The 19069-nt window shown below is 34.0% G+C and overlaps 1 protein-coding gene across 2 annotated transcripts in view; it reads left to right on the forward strand.

The window, feature by feature from the left end:
* Positions 1 to 19069, forward strand: part of LOC107643847 (tetraketide alpha-pyrone reductase 2) — a 31854-nt gene that overhangs the window by 10537 nt on the left and 2248 nt on the right. Inside the window, exons 3-6 of one of the 2 annotated variants that reach the window (XM_021124283.1) lie at positions 16751 to 16999; positions 17093 to 17265; positions 18097 to 18282; positions 18547 to 18709. In XM_021124283.1, coding sequence (XP_020979942.1) covers positions 16894 to 16999; positions 17093 to 17265; positions 18097 to 18282; positions 18547 to 18709 — 628 coding nt within the window. In that variant the 5' untranslated portion in view covers positions 16751 to 16893. Of the gene's footprint in view, positions 1 to 16697; positions 17000 to 17092; positions 17266 to 18096; positions 18283 to 18546; positions 18710 to 19069 lie in introns of those variants that run through there. The other variant, XM_016347596.2, reaches the window with a different exon arrangement.

Here is a 19069-nt window from a genome sequence, read left to right on the forward strand (position 1 = left end):
ACAAGGAACAGCCACAGCTCCATGTGGACAGTCTAGTGAAGAGCGTAGCATGAAGGAGATACCAGAAACCCCAGTCGACAAGACAGAGAATGAATTCGTACTAGAACAAGTAGAAGAAGCTGTCATTGTTCAAGAAGAAGAGCTAGTTGAAGACTTAGGAGATGCAGAACCTCCATGGGAAAGTCCAGTCATAGAACCTCCTTCCAAGACGGTTGAAATTGATGCTGAGGAGGGTGTACAACCTCCAAGGCATATCACAGTTGAAGACTTGGAAGAGGTTGATCAAGTGATGGAGATTCAACAAGAAGAAGCACAACCTCCTATGCCCTTGGATAGCAATGAAGAGGAGATTGAATTGAAAGAGAGCTACCAAGAGGAAGAGGTTGAAATTGAAGAAGCTTGCAAAGAGGTGGCAGTTATCAGAAAAGAGCACAAGGGAGTGGAGCTTGCAATTTCATTAAAAATACCTCCCCCTAAGTTGCCATCATCCTTCACAACATTCAAGTGGGTAAAATTCATATCCCATAGCTTTCTAATCCCACTTGAATATGGGCTATTGGAGACGGATGGTCAACTTAGAGCTCTTTGTGACATTAAGAGTAAGAGGAAGATGGCCAGTGGTAAGAATTGTCCTGCAAGGTTCATCATGGTTGGAAGCTTTAAGTTTAAACGCAAAGGTTGGTATAAAGCTCAACTGAATAGGTCTAGGAAGCTGTTTGGTCGCTGCGGTGAGAATTCAGATCACCTTTCACCCGGCTAGAAAAATGCAGATCGAGCCAAGAACGGGTGTAAAAGCAAGATTTGGGATCCTGGAATCTGCTCTGACACTTGTCACCCCGAGAGCCTAAGAATCTGTTTGAAGCTTTTTAAGGGCTTTACATGCTTAGTTTGGGATCCTGGAGGCCATTGGAATCACAAACATTGGTGGAGATTCCTGGATGAGTTCAAGCACAAGCCACCATAACAGGAAGCTCACCAAATGTCCAACTTAAGGACTTTAACTAAAAGTGCTAGGTGGGAGACAACCCACCATGGTATAATCATTCCTTTCTCAATTTTAATTTTATTTAGTTTTGTTTGTTTTTGAATTTTATTTTATTTTGTTATATTGAACCTGGAGTTTTGCATCACATTCATATTAACACTGCATACTTCATTTTTTCAGATAAAAAAAAAAGAAGCCACGCGACGCGACCGCATCAGCGACGCGTCCGCGTCGCAAGGAGAGGGGAGAAAATAAAAACGAACAGAGAGTCACGCTGGAGCGTGGCTGGAGGCGTGCCAGTGGCACAAATCAACCCACGCGACCGCGTCGCCGACGCGTCCGCGTCATATGAGAATACTGGCCTCCCACGCGATCGCGTTCCTCACGCGGCCGCGTGACCTGAAATCGGCGTAAAAAGGGTGTATGGCAGTAAGTTGGGCTGGAGTGAGGCTGGACTCGTGCTGGAAGCCCAAACCCTCCCACGCGAACGCGTGCCCCACGCGTCCGCGTCATATCCTCAGGATGGCCACTCACGCGATCGCGTCGACCACGCGATCGCGTCACCCAGAATTTTGGCAAAAAGAGTTCGAACAGAGAGTTGCGCGACCACGAGGCTGCACTCGCGCCAATCGCACAAAACAGGCCACGCGATCGCGTGACCCACACGTCCGCGTCACCTGACCTCCTTGCGCACCACGCGACCGCGTCATTCACGCGTCCGCGTCACAAGCGGCGCACAGAATATCCAGATCAGCCAAATTTCTTATCTTTTCTTCTCTAATCCTTATTTTTCTTATCCTTTCTTATTTCTTTCTTCTTCCTTTCTTATTTTCTTTCACCTTCATTTTATTTTTCTTCATTTATTTGCATACTTCATTCATTGCATTATTTTCATGGGTGTTAGAAATTTATTTGGGTCATTATTTCTATATTTTACTTGTGAATTATTAGAGGAATTATTTGACAATTATATATATTTATTTTTAAAGGGTTGCTTGCATGTTCAATTTATCATTTTCATTAGATTATTTACCATGCATGCTGTGTTTGTGAAAACGCCTGTATGGCATTGTGCACTGCTTTTCAGTATCTTTTATCCTACTACTCTGAATGCCTACTTTTCACAAAACCCCTTTTTCATATCATATTCATTCAATATAATTGTCATTACAAACATGTTGCTAGTTTGAAAGACTTGGTAATCTAACTTGGACATTGAATACTTGATCTATGCTACTCATGCCTTTGCCTGCATGCCAATAAACACCTTGCATTCAATTGTTATCATATGCACTAGCTATTTTCCATTGATGACTTTTCACATGTACTCACGAGCGTGTGTTAACGTCATTCTTCTTTATTGTGCATTGATTACCACCTTTCCCGCTCTCTTCCTTGCTCTAACCCTTAGCTTTAAAAGTCACTTTCTTTTTCCCTTTTCAGGATGACCACCAAGAAGGGTGAAGAGAAAGCTACTCCCAAACTACCGGCAAGGAAAGGAACAAAAAGAGCCCCAACCGAGGAACCACAACCCCCGTCCACTTACAAATCTCAGCATGCACCGAGGACGGTGCAATCTTTAAGTGTGGGGAGGTCGATACCGATCTCCGTGGGTTAGTACCTTCCTATCTCAAACACCAATGGTTTATTTTTCTTGTTAATTGCTGCATTTGCACATTTAATTGCATGATTATTTGATTTTTGTGCATATTTTACCACTTGGTTAAAGTAATATTTTCTTTTTCAAGAAACCTTTTAGAAAATTTCACTAATTTGAATAAAATTTAATGTTATACTTGTTTGAAGAGATATTATACTGGAACATGGTTTAGAACTCGAACACACAAAACCTGTGAGATTTTTGAGCCTATTTGAATTGGTTGCATTTTATCAACCAAAATTCTGTTTTAGTGTGTATTTCTCTCTCTAAAATTGTGATCTTTGTCTTGCTTAATTCTATATTTCTATTGTTTGATGTATGCATACACTTACATGATTGAGGCCTTTGTTTCACTAAGCTTACATACCCATATGGCTTTAACCTTTTCATTATCCATTGCAAACCAATTTTGAGCCTATTTTACCCCTTTGTTCTTTACTTTAGCACATCATTAACTCTAAGCGGAAAACAATAATGTCCTTAATTTGAATCCTTGGTTAGCTTAGACTAGTGAGAGTGCTTATGATTTAAGTGTGGGAAAAGTGGGTTTGGAAATATTTGGTTTGAGAATTGGGTGTTATATATCTTTATGAAAATGTGAAAGAAATGTTTAGGATATGTTCATGCATTCAATAATTTAATCATATGCATTGAGAAAAAAAAACAAAAAAAAAAATATATATATATATATATAAAAAAAAGAGAGAGAAAAAGAAAAGAAAAAGAGCAAATAAATAAAAGGGGACAAAATGCCCCAAAGTAAGTGATGAAAACAATGCATATGTACTGTACTTGAAATTAAAATGCATGAATATGTGGAAAACATGGTTAATGGATAGTTAGATGTGGTATTATGATTACATGGATTGTCTAAAGTTAGGTGGAAAGTTTAAGTTAATTAAGGATTTAGATTTTAGTCCACTTGGCCAAATACAATCCTACCTTGACCCTAACCCCATTACAACCCTTAAAAGACCTCTTGATATGTGCATCTGTGCATTAAATTTATGTTGATTGTTAGATGAAGAGCAAGCCTTAGAAAGCAAGGTTAGTAGAGAATTGAGAGAATCGAACCTTAAACACCTGAGTGATTAGAGTGTATACACTACCAGCAAGGGTTCGATGCTCAATTCCTTGTTCCTTGCTTTCATAAGCTATTTTCTTCTTGCAAGTTTATTTGTGCTTCATTTTTATGATTTGAATTAGTGAAATCCAGTTCATATCTGTTCTTAAAAGATTTGTTTATTTTTAACCAAGTAGGTAGAAACATTTTGCATTTAGTTGCATTCATATAGATAGGTTGCATTTCATACATTCTACCATTCCTCTTTATCTTTATAGCTTCTCTTGAGCTTAGCATGAGGACATGCTAATGTTTAAGTGTGGGGAGGTTGATAAATCACTATTTTATGGTTTATCTTGTACTCAATTGAGTGGTTTTTATCTACTCTTTACCCACTTATTCATATTATTTGCATGGTTTTACATTTGCCTTCCTAATTATGTGCTTTGATTGAAAACATGCTTCTTTGATCTTATATTTGCTTATTATTAATCCTCTCTTATTACCATTAGATGCCTTGATATGTGTGTTAAGTGATTTCAGAGATTACAGGGCAGGAATGGTTCAGAGGATGAAAAGGAAGCATGCAAAAGTGGAAAGAATACAAGAAGTTGGAGAAACTGCTAAGCTGTCCAGCCTGACCTCTTCACACTCAAACGACTATAACTTTAGCTACAGAGGTCCAAATGATGCGGTTCTAGTTGCGTTGGAAAGCTAACGTCCGGGGCTTCGATTTGATATATAATATGCTATAGTTCCTCTGACGCTAGACGACGCGACCGCGTGATCCATGCGGCCAAGTCGTAGTGACGAAAAACCAGCGTGGCAAAATTCGAAACCAGCGAATTCTGGACTGTTTTTGACCCAGTTTGCGGCCCAGAAAACACAGATTAGAGGATATAAAGTGGAGGAATGCATCCATCCATAAGGAGTCTCTCATATTCACAATTTTAGGAGTAGATGTAGTTTTTAGAGAGAGAGGTTCTCTCCTCTCTCTTAGGATTTAGAATTATGATTCTTTTCACTTCATGATTATTTCATCTTTTGCGATCACAGGTTCAATGTTCCTTTTGTTTATTTTTCTAATTTAATTTATGAACTCTTCCATGTTACATTTGATATCTTTATTAGTGCTAATTTGAGGTATTTTCAGTTTATGATTGTTCTCTTTGATTTAAGTTACCATTGCTTCCCATCTAAAGACATTGTTATTATTCTAGCAATTTTACTTTTTCCCCTTTTGGTCCTGGTTAAGAGATCAGTAACTCAACAATTATCAAACTCAACATATTTGATCATCGCTATCTTGCTAATTGAGCTGAACTTAAGTAATCCCAACCTTTTCTTAAGAAATAAATAGGATTCAAAGGTCAATTTAATTAGTCCCTTGACTTTCCTTTGCTTTAGTAAAGGTTGACCAAGTGGAATTTAGATTTAACCTTCATTGTAGTTGAGAGAGATAACTAAGTTGGACCTCTAATTTCTCTTACCTTGCCAAAAGTTTGCTTTACAGTATTTATTTATTTTTATTGCCATTTACTTTACTTGTTATTCAAATCATTTGCTCCTCATCTTCTAAACCCCGATTACAACCTTTATAGCTAATAATAAGAACATACTTTCTCGCAGTTCCTTGAGAAGACGACCCGAGGTTTGAATACTCGGTTAACAATTTCTAAAGGGGTTTGTTACTTGTGACACCCAAAACGTTTGTATGAAAGGACTTTTGAAGGTTTAGAAACTATACTTGCAACGAGGATTTATCTGCAAATTTTCTAGACCACGCAAAAGTTCCTCTCATCAACCGTCGAAGAGATAGTTCTTGTACCAAATTTGGAGGTTGTTGAACCGGTTCCAAAGGTAGTTCAAGGATTAGTTCATTAATCTCTCTTTGAACTACTATTGGTTCGTTATCCTCAACTCTTGAAGATGATAAATTTGGTGTTAGTTTGGGTACATCCAAAGTTGGTTGCTCAACTTGAATTTCATATTCTTGAGCTTGTACTATTTCATTGGTTTCTTGAACTTCATCAAGTTCTATTTCTTCACCTTGTCTTCCTTCAGAAAGAAATTTCTTTTCTAAAAAGGTTCCACCTCTTTCCACAAACACTTTGTGATCAGAGGGATGATAGAAATAATAACTCATTGTTTCTTTAGGGTAACCAATGAATATACATTTATCGGACCTAGCATCAAGTTTATTACTTTACAATTTTTTAATATATGCTGGACATCCCCAAACTCTAATGTGCTTGAGATTTGGTTTTTGTCCTTTCCATATCTCATATGGTGTTGAAGAAACTGCTTTAGTGGGTACTTTATTTAGCAAATATGCTGTTGTTTCTAAAGCATAGGCCCATAAATTCAATGGAAGATCAATAAAACCCATCATGGATCGAACCATATCTAATAAAGTTCGATTCCTCCTCTCTGAAACACCATTGTGTTGTGGAGTACCAGGAGGTGTCCATTGAGAAAGAATCCCATTTTTTTTTAAGTACTCAAGAAAATTATCATTTAGATATTCTCTTCCTCTATCAGATCTAAGCACCTTAATGCTTTTACCTGTTTGATTTTCAACTTCACTGCGAAAAATTTTGAACATTTCAAATGACTCAGATTTGTGTTTCATAAGATACACAAAGCCATATCTAGACATATCATCAGTGAAAGTGATAAAATAGGAATATCCTCCTTTGGCTTGAATTTTTATTGGTCCACAAACATCTGTATGTATTAGTCCCAATAATTCTGTAGCCCTTTCTCCATATCCCATAAATGGAGTTTTGGTCATTTTTCCTGAGACAGGATTCACAAGTTATATATGATTCATAATCATATTTGTTAAGGTAACCTTCTTTATGTAACTTAGAAATCCTTTTTTCTCCTATATGACCAAGTCTACAATGCCAAAGATATGATTCATTTACTTGATTATTCCTCTCTCTTTTGAGAGTAGAAACATACATGACAGAATTACCATTTAAATCAGGAAGAATATAAATGCCATATTGGAGATAGCCATTTACGTATAAGTCATCACCATAATAAGTAGAACAAATGCCATTTTTAATATTAAAATAAAAACCACGTTTGTCCAACATAGAAACAGAAATAACATTTGCAACAAAATTAGGAACATAATGACAATTCTCCAATATTAATGTCTTGTCCGTAGGAATTGCTAAAGAAATAGATCCTATAGCTACAACAGCAACATTTGCTCTGTTCCCGACTTGAAGGTAAGTTTCTCCCTTCTTCAGCCATCTACTTACTCGTAATCTCTACAACGAATTACAAATATTATGAGCACTTCCGGTATCTAATACCCATATAGAAGAATTAATAGTAGCTAAAGAAATCATGAAAACTGTTTTTAAGCATGTCTTACCTTCCTCTTTGGTTTTCAAAGAAGCAAGGTACTCCTTGCAGTTTCTTTTCCAATGACCTTTGCCTTTACAATAAAAGCATTCAGCATCATTTTTGTCAGCCTTTTCTTGTTTGCCCTTGGGTTTGGTCACACCACCCTTAGGTGCCATGGGTTCTCTTTTAAAATTATTCTTTCCATTTCCTTTTGCTTTCCACTTTTCTTTCTTCTTAGAAGAGCTGCCAACTACCATAGCAACTCCTTTCTTTTTCTCAGATGCAATTTGATTATCATAATCAATTAGCATGTTGAGCATTCCATGAAGATCACAGCTTACTTTAATCATATTAAAGCTAACAATAAATTGTGAAAAAGTTTCTGGAAGAGATTGCAAGATCAAATCTTGTGAAAGTTCTTTGCCCAATTTGCATCCCAACTTCTCAAGTTGTTCAATAAGATCAATCATCTTAAGAACATGGGGTCCAACAGGAGAGTCCACATCAAGTGTGGATCTAAACAAAGTTTTGAACAATTGATATCGGGCCGTCTTACTTTATGCACCATACATCTTTTTAAGATGTTCAACAATAGTTGGTGGATCCATATCCTGATATGTTGCCTCTGAAGATCAGAACCCATGGATGCCAGAACGATGCATTTGGCAGCAAGACAATTTTCCAAGTACTTCTCATAAGCCTTGGTTGCCTCATTATCAATATTTCCATCCTCTTTAGGAACTGGGGCCGTTATAGCAAGCTTATCGATTATATCAATTAGCCTTTCATGCATGAGAACAATTCTCAAATTGCGATACCAATCATCATAATTGGCTCCAGCCAATTTGTTATTTTCAAGTATGCCACGCAGTGATAGAGGAGACATATTATTCATGAATCTAAAAGGAAAAAACAAATATAAGTACGTATTCACACATACAAATAACACTTTCTACAATAATTATTATTATAGAAAATTAAGAAATCTTTATTTTTTAAATTAAGTGTTAAAAAAATATTTAAAATCATGAATGAGTATCTTGGTTATCAAGTCATTACTCATACATTTTTAAACAGATGATTAAATGTATCACATACAATTTTAATCCCAAATAAGTACCTGGTTGTCAGGTTATTATTTAATTGAATTATATTTTATACCCCTAGGTTGTCTAGGTTCAAGTAAAAATTAATTCATTCCATGTATCAAATACATATATATAAATTTTATCCTTGAGTACGAATCTCCTAGTTGTTAGGTAACTCCTCGTAAACAAAGTATAAAATTTATTTATTCTTTTTTTCCTTTCAGTTTTATTTCATAAATAAATAAAAAATAATAATAACAGTATGTTCCTTAACATACATATAATTTTATCCCATATAAATTTATAATTTTGATAATAGCATCACATGCCATTATTAGGAATCACATTCACTATAATAACAAAACTTAAATTAATCCTATTAATTCTATAAATTTTTGCAATAAAATTTTAAACACAAAAGGGTCATGGCTCTGATACCACTGTAGGATTACAAGTGTTCATAACATGCAGTGGAAGTAATAAAGTAATCCTATTGATCTATTTTGTGCTTAAAACTTTATTGAAATAAGATGAGTTAGATGCCAATACCTGAGTACCCTAGTGAATGAAAACTTTCTCTTTCGATAGTACGAAGGTACTATGTGTATCCACACCGAAACTGATCCTTGTTGTCAACTCCTTGACCAATGGATTTAACTGAGAAATTTTTTGCAACTCCTTGCACAAGCAATTTTTCACTAAGAATTGGAATATTTGTATATGTGGAGGTAAAAGAAAAACTTGTGTGTTCTTTCTTTTATCATATACACATATATATAGTATGAGATTGGTGACTGATTTGTGAATCAAATTACAACTTAATTTGAAACAGAATAAGTTGGGATCTTATCCATATTTAAAACTCATCAAAGAATAAATAATTAATTATTTAATATTCTCAATTATCATATTATTATATTCATGGTACTAGCAAAGAATATAATAATATTCTATTTAAATTAATATAATTATTTATTTGATCTAATCAAAATAATAATTACATGATTATTTACCAAGGATTAGAACACTCGTTAGTGTGTGACCCCATAGGTTCAATACTAAGCGGGTAGTAAATTAATCATACTAAATTTACTAATCAAGGTTGGCGTCTAGCAACGCTCCTTGACGACCCAAAATAATAATAATAATAATAATTCACAATAGTATTTTGTTGGACATACACACTTATCTCCAACAAAAAAATTAATGTTTATGAATTTTGAAATCATTAAATGTGTCAAGTTTTAAAATAAAATTTTAGTATATGACATTATTTTTATACAGTATTTCTTAGAAAAATAATTCTGATCAAGTATTCAATTTAACTGTGCATACTACTCATTTTATTATTATTTGTCTTTGAAGAAAATGGCAAGGATATATAATGAAGATGTATATCTTGCGGATAGTGCAAGTTCGCACACCATTCTCAAAAGTGATATATATTTTACCCATCTTGTGTCAAAAGAGGAATATGTTAATACTATTATTGGCTCAGGCAATGTGATAGAAGGCTCCGAAAGAGCTAAAATTTTGTTTCCTGGAGGAACAAAATTTATAATAAATAATGCATTATTATCTACCAAGTCCCTGAGGAACTTGTTGAGTTTCAAAGATATTCGTCGAAATGGATATCATGTTGAGACAATGAATGAGAGAAATCATGATTATTTATGTATCACAACTCATGATTCAAATAAGAAAGTTATATTAGAAAAATTACCCTCACTTTCATCTGGGTTGTATTATACCAAGATTACTGCAATTGAATCACATGCCATTGTAAACCAGAAGTTTATTAGTCCAAATGAATTCATAACTTGGCATGATAGATTGGATCATCCGGGAACAACCATGATGAGGAGAATTATTGAAAACTCCCATGGACATTCACTAAAATACCAGAAGATTCTTAAAACTAGTGAATTTTGTTGTGCTGCATATTCTCAAGGGAAGTTAATTTTAAGGCCATCACCAGTAAAGATTAGATTTGAGTCCCCTGAATTCCTAAAAAGGATTCAAGGTGATATATGTGGACTTATTCATCCACCATGTAGATCTTTTAGATATTTTATGGTCCTAATAGACGCATTTTCAAGATGGTCACATGTGTGCTTATTGTCTTCTCGCAACCTGGCGTTTGCGAGATTACTGGCTCAAATTATTCGATTAAAAGCACAATTTCCAAAAAATCCAATCAAAGCAATTCATCTTAATAATGCTGGTGAATTTACTTCCCAAGCTTTTGATACTTATTGTATGGCTAATGGAATAAGTGTTGAACATCCAGTAGCTTATGTTCACACACAAAATGGGTTAGCAGAATCACTTATTAAATGCCTCTAATTAATTGCTAGACCCTTACTTATGAGAACAAATCTCCCAACCTCGGTTTGGGGGCATGCTATTTTACATGTCGCAACACCTATTCGATTGAGGACAACGAGTTACCATTAGTTTTCTCCTATGCAATTAGCTTTTGGCCAGCAGCCAAATGTTTCCCATTTAAGAATATTTGAGTGTGAGATATATGTTCCCATTGCACCACCTAATCGTACCAAAATGGGACCCCAAAGAAAATTGGGAATATATGTTGGATATGATTTTCCCTCTATAGTGAGATATCTTGAGATACAAACTGGAGATGTATTTAAAGCCCGGTTTGCGGATTGTCATTTTGATGAATCAAAATTTTTAACATTAGGGGGAGAGAATAAGCTTCCTAAAAAGGAACTTAATTGGAATGCATCATCCTTGATGCATTTAGATCCTCGATCAGGGCAATGTGAACTAGAAGTTCAAAAGATTATACATTTGCAAAGAATATAAAATGAAATTGCCTGATGCATTTTCTGATACAAAGAGGATAACCAAATCTTATAAACCAGTAGAAAATGCCCCACTTCAAATTGATGTCCCAGTAGGACAAGTAACCACTGAAGCAAATTTACGCCAGAAGCGTGGCAGGCCTGTCGGTTCCAACGACAAAAATCCTCGAAAAAGAAAAGAGGTAAATACAATTCCTGTTGAAAAAGACATAGTAAAGACACCTGCAATTGTTCAAAATTCTGATATAGTTTTAACGCCAGAAGACATTCAGGTACTTGAAAATTGTGAAAATGACGAGATCTCGATAAATTATGTCTTTACAGGAAAGAAATGGGACTGAAATAAGACAATTGTCAATGAGATATTTGCATATAATGTGGCATTAAATATCATGCATGAAAGTAAGGATCTTGAGCCAAGATTAGTCGAAGAATGTCGACAAAAGAATGATTGGCCAAAATGGAAAGAAGCCATAAAGACTGAATTAGAATCACTTACAAAACGTGAAGTCTTTGGACCTGTAGTCCGTACACCAGAAGATGTAAAACCTGTTGGATAGAGGTGGGTATTTGTGAGAAAACAAAATGAGAAAAATGAAGTTGTGCACTACAAAGCCCGACTTGTGGCACAAGGTTTTTCACAAAGGCCCGGTATAGATTATGAAGAAACGTATTCCCCTGTAGTGGATGCGATAACATTGCGTTATTTGGTCAGTTTATCCGCATATCATAAACTGCATATGCATTTAATGGATGTGGTAACAGCCTATTTATACGGCTCATTAGATTGGGATATCTATATGAAAGTCCCTGAAAGACTAAAGATATCTAAACCATCCAATAAATATTCACAGGGGTTATACTCAATTAAATTGCAAAGATCTTTATACGGTCTAAAGCAATCTGGACGAATGTGGTATAATCGTCTTACTGAGTATCTGGCCAAAATAGATTCAAGAATGATGATATCTGTCCATGTGTTTTCATAAAGAAATCTGCCTTTGGATTCATTATAATTACTGTGTACGTTGATGATTTAAATATCATTGGGACTCCTGAAGAGATTCCAACAATTATAAAAACTCTAAAAGAAGAGTTTGAGATGAAAGATCTTGGAAAGACTAAGTTTTGTCTTGGCCTGCAGATCAAGCATATAAAAAGTGAGATCTTTATTCATCAAACAACATACATAGAAAAGATCTTGAAGAGATTTTATATGGATAAGTCACATCCATTAAGTACCCCAATGATCGTAAAATCTTTGGATGTGGAAAAGGATCAATTCCGTCCTAAGGAAGAAAATGAAGATATCCTTGGTCCTGAAGTACCATATCTTAGTGTCATTGGAGCACTAATGTATCTTGCTAATAATACACGACCTGATATATCATTTGTTGTGAATTTACTAACAAGATATAGTTCCTTTCCAACCAGAAGACATTGGAGTGGAATCAAACAAATCTTTCGATATCTTCATGGAACGGTTGATATAGGATTGTCTTATCCATATGAATCCAAGTCACAATTAGTTGGCTATGCAGATGCTGGATACTTGTCTGATCCACATAAAGGGAGATCTCAAACAGGATACCTGTTTACATATGGTGGAACAGCTATATCATGGAGGTCCACGAAACAGACAATTGCTGCAACATCCTCTAATCATGCCGAAATACTAACAATTCATGAAGCTAGTTACGAATGTTTTTGGCTCAGGAGTTTGATCCAATATATTCTGTCATCATGTGGACTGATTGATCATAAGATAGCTCCAACTGTCTTGTTTGAAGATAATACAACATGCATTGCTCAACTGAAAGGCGAATACATCAAAGGTGATAGAACAAAGTATATTTCTCCCAAATTCTTCTTCACTCATGATCATCAAAATCAAGGGACAATTGATGTTCAACAGATCCGCTCAAGTGACAATCTGCAGATTTATTCACAAAGTCACTCCCAAAATCCTCCTTTGAAAGATTGGTACATGAGATTGGGATGCGCCGGTTTCGAGACATTAAATGATGTCGACAAGAGGGTGAGACTGTACTCTTTTTTCCTTGGTAAGATTTTTTCCCATTGGGTTTTTCTTAACAAGGTTTTTAATGAGGCAGTCCCCATCACTAAAGGATATTGTACTCTTTTTCCTTCACTAAGGTTTTTCCCACTGGATTTTTCTTTAGTAAGATTTTAACGAGGCATATTCCTAAATGGTCATCCAAAGGGGAGTGTTGTGATAAGAATGGGACGTGGATGCCCATTTCCTATGTGGGGCTCATATTCTCAAGAATGAAGTATATTAAAGGAGCATTAAAGAAAGTTAAAAATGTAAACATGATTTACGTATATAAATAGAAGGCCAAAGCCTCACGAGAGATACAACAAAAGCAATAAAATCTTCTCTCCCTCTTTTATAATACAATTCTCTCTCTTACTTTATTTTACAAGTATTTTTGAATACTCTTCTCTCTCACTCTTTATATTAATATTAGTAAATATATTAATCATCTTTATTATATTAAAATAGTAATTGTGGTACTAGAGTCTTCTACTTATACTTTTATTTTATATTTATTTTACAACCGATATATCATTATTCTGTTATGCTTTTCTTGTTTAGCGCTTGAAGTTCTTTCATTGTTTACTTTGTTGATGCATAATTTCTCTTTGTTGATTTGTTTTGGAAGATTATGGGCCTTGTTTGTGTGTTGATTCCTACATTACCCCTCTTGATCATTACTCACCGTGTTGTTTCGGGTTTTAGTCCGTTGTCTTTCTACATAGTTTTCAACATTTTACTGATTACCTTGGCCCAAATCTTCTTCTAGATAGCTAACGAGACTCATAATCTACTACTCAAAAGTAAAAGATATTGGGCCTGTTAGCCCACTTAATTCCCTTCTCTTTAAAATTATTAGCCCTCGCACCTTCAGTTCATTGATAAATCTTTCCATTTCCTAAAATCAACCATAATTCTCTCTCATCAGATCCTCTGCCCCTAAATTGTGGATTATCGGGGATTTTATTCATCTGCTCCTTAGATCCTTGACTCTCCTCTCCCACTCTTCCATAATTTCCAGTCTGAACTTATAATATCCTCTTATTGCCTGTACTATCAGTGTCATTCCACTTTTTGTGTTCTTCCTCTTCAACTAGGCTTTCCTCCATTATTATTAGTGGTTTTACTCTGTTGACTCCTAGTCCAAGTGCATATCTTAGTAATTGCGGATTTCAAATGGCCATAGCCATAGGGTTTTTGCACTTTTCTACCATGGCCCAAGATGCCACGATTCAAGCAATAGCTATCTTGAATTCTTGAATTCGTTCATATTTAAAATCTATCTAGGCACTAGGAAGATAATATCTAGCCAACCAAAATCTTGTTGGTAAAGCTCTAGTAATATTGATTGCCACCTTTGCCTTAAGAAGCGTTCTTTGCAGCACTTTATTCCTACTTTTTTTTCGATAATTTCAATTGTGCTCCTTTTTATATAATTGAGTGGAAGCCTATATATTTGCACCATATGATCATACCTTACTACATAAAGGGGTGTCTTCTCCCTGTGTAGTGGCTCTATATTAGTTTTATTCTTCTTTTGGGCCTTATGTCCTGTTATGCAACCAAAAACAAGTTATTGTGTGAACTACTTTTGTATCATGAATTGAAAAATATCACAATGTGTTTGTTTTCTATTCTAGATATCTAAATTTAGTATTCGTTTTCGTTTGAATTCTAAAATTTAGACATGTAGTCGTTTATGAAATTTTGATTACTAGGTATTCAAATTCTAAATTTTGATTTTGTAATTTTCATCTTAGAGGAGAACTAAGGATGTGGATGTCTAGATTTTTAAATATGGAAAAATTTATAGAGTTGTAGCTATGATAGTTTTGGATGTGAGAAAATAAGAATTTGAAATATGAGAAAAATAATTTTAAAAAAATTAAAAAATCGGTGGAATTGAAAGGCAAATTGATTAAGTTGTAATCATAGAAGATTTGAAGAAATTTTAAAATTAAAAAAAAATGAAACTAATTCAAGTTGATATAAAATAATAAAATCAATTGAACTAAATAATCACTCACTAGAATTAAGATAACTAGTATTTACATGCGGAGAAGGAATAGGATTGGGAGCGTCGACAGAGGCAACAAGATCTTTGTTTAGACGGTTGGAGATGATTTTCTCTATGATCTTTGTAGACAATCTCCTAGAGGATATGACAAAAAGGGAGTTATTTCAATTGTTCAAATGGATGGATAATTGGTCTTAATCCACAAATTCTATCTAACTTACTAATTAAGCTTAATAAAAAGCTAGTGTTAGTGGAAACAAGATCAACTAACAACCCAAAACTACCATTCAATGTTGGACATTAATGACTCTAGTATCCTAGTTCTTCAATCCCCAAACCAAGGAATGAAAATCTACTCCATATTCAAAATGAGCATTTCAATAAATACTTAGTGGGCATGGTAATAAAACATAGTGAATTATAAAATTTAATAAAAACTATAGCCAAACGATCAATACTAACAATTCAATCAAGCATATATAAACCTCAAATATCAAATTCATTAATATGAAACTCAAGAATTCACAAGTGCATATACCAACAAAATAACCTTAATTATAAAAAGAATCTAAGTATAGTGCAAAGGAATGAAAGGACGAGAAAATTAAGAACAACTTACAATTGAGACAAGCTAAATTTCAAAATTAAAGTGTAAATTGTATAAACTCTAATAAATCCTAGAAAGAAGTGAGAGTTTCTCTCTCTAAAAAAATTATGAAAATCTAGTCAAAATTTGTAAAATGATCATATGGTAATGTGTTCTTGTTTTTCTCTAAGAGTATGCTTAAAATTGGCTTCAGGGTATCAAAATTGAGCCAAAAGAGGCCTCCAAAATACATAGCACGTGACTTTTTAAATGAGACACGCGCTCAGACCCGTGCGTAAGCACTATTGTGTCGTACGCATACTTGCCAATTTTCCCACTTATACATACACACAAGTGCCAGCTAATTCTTCACACCTGTGCATACGTACCATTATGTGCATACGCACGCATCCGAATGTCCTTCTCCTTTGTTTTTTTATGAATTCTTCTACTTTGCATGCTTTTTCTCCACTCTTCAAAGCCATTCTTGCCTATTGATCCTGAAATCACTTAAACATATCAAGGTATCGAATGGAATAAAAGTAGAATTAATTTGATAATTTAGAGCACAAAAAGCATGTTTTTAACAATTAGGTATAATTGAGAGAGAATTCACAAAAACATATTATTTAAATGAATAAATGCATGTTTATGTGATGAAAACCACTCATTTCAAGCCAAAAATTATTATCAAATGTGGATTCATCAACTGCCAATCTTCTGGCATGAGAGTGGCAGGGTGAGGATGGCGGCCAATAAGAAAGAGAGTTGGTTGGAGATGATGGGCGGTGGCGGGTGAATCATTCCTTTTGGGTAAAATTTTTTTATAATTGATGAATTTGGAACTTGATTCAACAATATAACAATATAAAAAGATAGAGAGAAAGAAAAAGCATTTGGTGCAGAGAATGTTGTTGTTGACAGTGATGGAGGTAGGACTTAAGAGTGAGTAGAGATGGAGTTGAGATAGGAAATAAGGGTAAAATTGGATAAAATAATTTGACTATTAGTTGACTACCAAAAAATTAACAAAAATAAAATTGAAACCAAATTGGAATCTAAGTGGAATGAAACTCACGTGACTCTCCAACCTTCACAAAGTTGGGCTATGGAGTTCATCTATTCACTTGATCGGTAGACCTAATCCGATACTACATAAGACCAACAAAGATCACAAACTGCTGCTAAAAGTCAAGAGTTACAAAGACAACAGAAAAGAAATCAGATTAAACGATAACAGAGAAATGCCTGAATTCTGCGTGACTGGGGGCACCGGTTTCATCGCAGCTTACCTTATCAAAGCCTTACTAGAAAAGGGTCACACTGTGAGGACCACCGTGAGAAACCCAGGTGACACTTTTAATTCTAAGGATTCACTTGCTTTTTTTATTTTTATTTTATGCTATAGTTTGATTTCTAATATGTTACTTAATATTTGATCAGATGATGTGGAGAAGGTTGGCTTTCTAAGGGAATTGAGTGGAGCTAAAGAGAGATTAAAGATTTTTAAAGCGGATTTATTGGTGGAAGGGAACTTTGATGAGGCAGTGGAAGGGGTTGATGGTGTCTTTCATACAGCATCTCCAGTGCTAGTTCCTTATGATAACAACGTTCAGGTCTCCTTCAATTCCTTCAATATTCTATCTCCTTAAGCTTAATCAACTTTTTGTTCTTTATGGCTAAAACTAAAAAACCAATAATATATCATCTATGTGTAAAAGAACATTAAAAGAGGTTTGGTACAATTTTTTCAAAAATTAAAAAAGAAAATACTTTTTTATATATATAAATTTGTATTTCTAAAACTCGAAGGAAAGGCAAAATATTAATCTCACATTTGTTGTTATTCTTAATATTTAATGAAAAATATAAATTAATAGGTGTATTAACGATACAAGAACCCACTTTTTGGTGTCAAAATATGGATATACCAATGTTTTAATAGTCTATTTTAATTTGCAGAAATATTTGGTAACAAAAAAAGAATTAACCAAAAATAGCTAAAAGTTGTCTCATTTAATATTTATTAATTATTGTTAAAATTAATGAATGTTAAATAAGATAAGTTTTGACTTTTTTGTGTTTCCCTAACATTACCGATTAATTTGTTGGTGGATTGAATTAATGAACTCCATCATAAAAGATCGATTAATTTGTGGAGTTTTTGACACCAAAAAACTAGATTATATTTAAGAATCATTATTGCTCTATTAGTTAGTTGTTATTTGTCTCACCTTTTGTTGAAGGGGTTCATCTGATTATGCACTTACTTATTATGTCTTGGTCACGTTGTTACTTGGAAAATAAGTTGTTTTAACTTCTAAGGTTGGTGAGAATAAAATAAAACTAGGGAAACGTATTATATTCAAACCAAACTCTACTATAAATTTAGGAAGCACAATTTAATTCTTTTGTAAATTCATTTGAAGATTTGAAATATGTTGCAGGCAACTCTAATTGATCCGTGTATAAAAGGAACCGTGAATGTGCTGAATTCCTGCATCAAAGCAAAAGTTAAACGCGTTGTGCTCACCTCATCTTGCTCTTCCATAAGATACCGTTACGATGTGCAGCAAGTATCTCCTCTTAATGAGTCTCATTGGACTGATATAGAATACTGCAAACGCTACAACGTACGTAGTAACATTTGCTACCATTATCGTAACTTTTTTTTTTCCAGTAATTTGTACTAAATTAAACAATACATATATTTAATTATTTAATATTTATATACAAATATATAATAATTAATTTAGTAACTGATTTTTAGTGTGCATATATAACATTTTTTTTAATCAACAGCATATATAGGTTGGCCTGAGTAATCTTGATACTTCGTTCTGAATATTTAAACAATTTTACCTTTTATATTTTTAAATAATTTTGTGAATATGCAGCTGTGGTACGCATATGCAAAGACTATAGGGGAGAAAGAGGCTTGGAAACTTGCAAAGGAAAATGGAATGGATCTAGTTGTGGTTAATCCCTCTTTTGTTGTTGGTCCCCTGCTTGCACCACAGCCAACAAGCACATTGTACATGATTCTAAGCATCGTCAAAGGTTTGATCCTGTTATACCTAAGGATTATTAGATTGTATTCAGAATAAACTATCATTGACTCTCAAAATATATTAGTTTGTTGATAAATAAATCAATATAGGAATAAATTAATAATTATTGTATGTTACTTAAAGGTTTACTTTCATTTGGAGTAAACTATAATTTTTGTCATGAAATATTGTAGCACCTATAATTTTAACGAGGGAAAAGTATGATTTTTGTTTCTAATATTTTTAATTTATGTTAAAATTATCCTTAAACATTTTTTGTTTTGTCTTTTAAAATGTTTTAGATGTTTAAGAAATAATTTTGATATAAATCGAAAATATTAGAAACAAAATTGAATAAAATTAAAGGTTA

The sequence above is a fragment of the Arachis ipaensis genome, chromosome B05 (genome assembly GCF_000816755.2).
Source record: "Arachis ipaensis cultivar K30076 chromosome B05, Araip1.1, whole genome shotgun sequence".
NCBI lineage: Eukaryota > Viridiplantae > Streptophyta > Magnoliopsida > Fabales > Fabaceae > Arachis > Arachis ipaensis.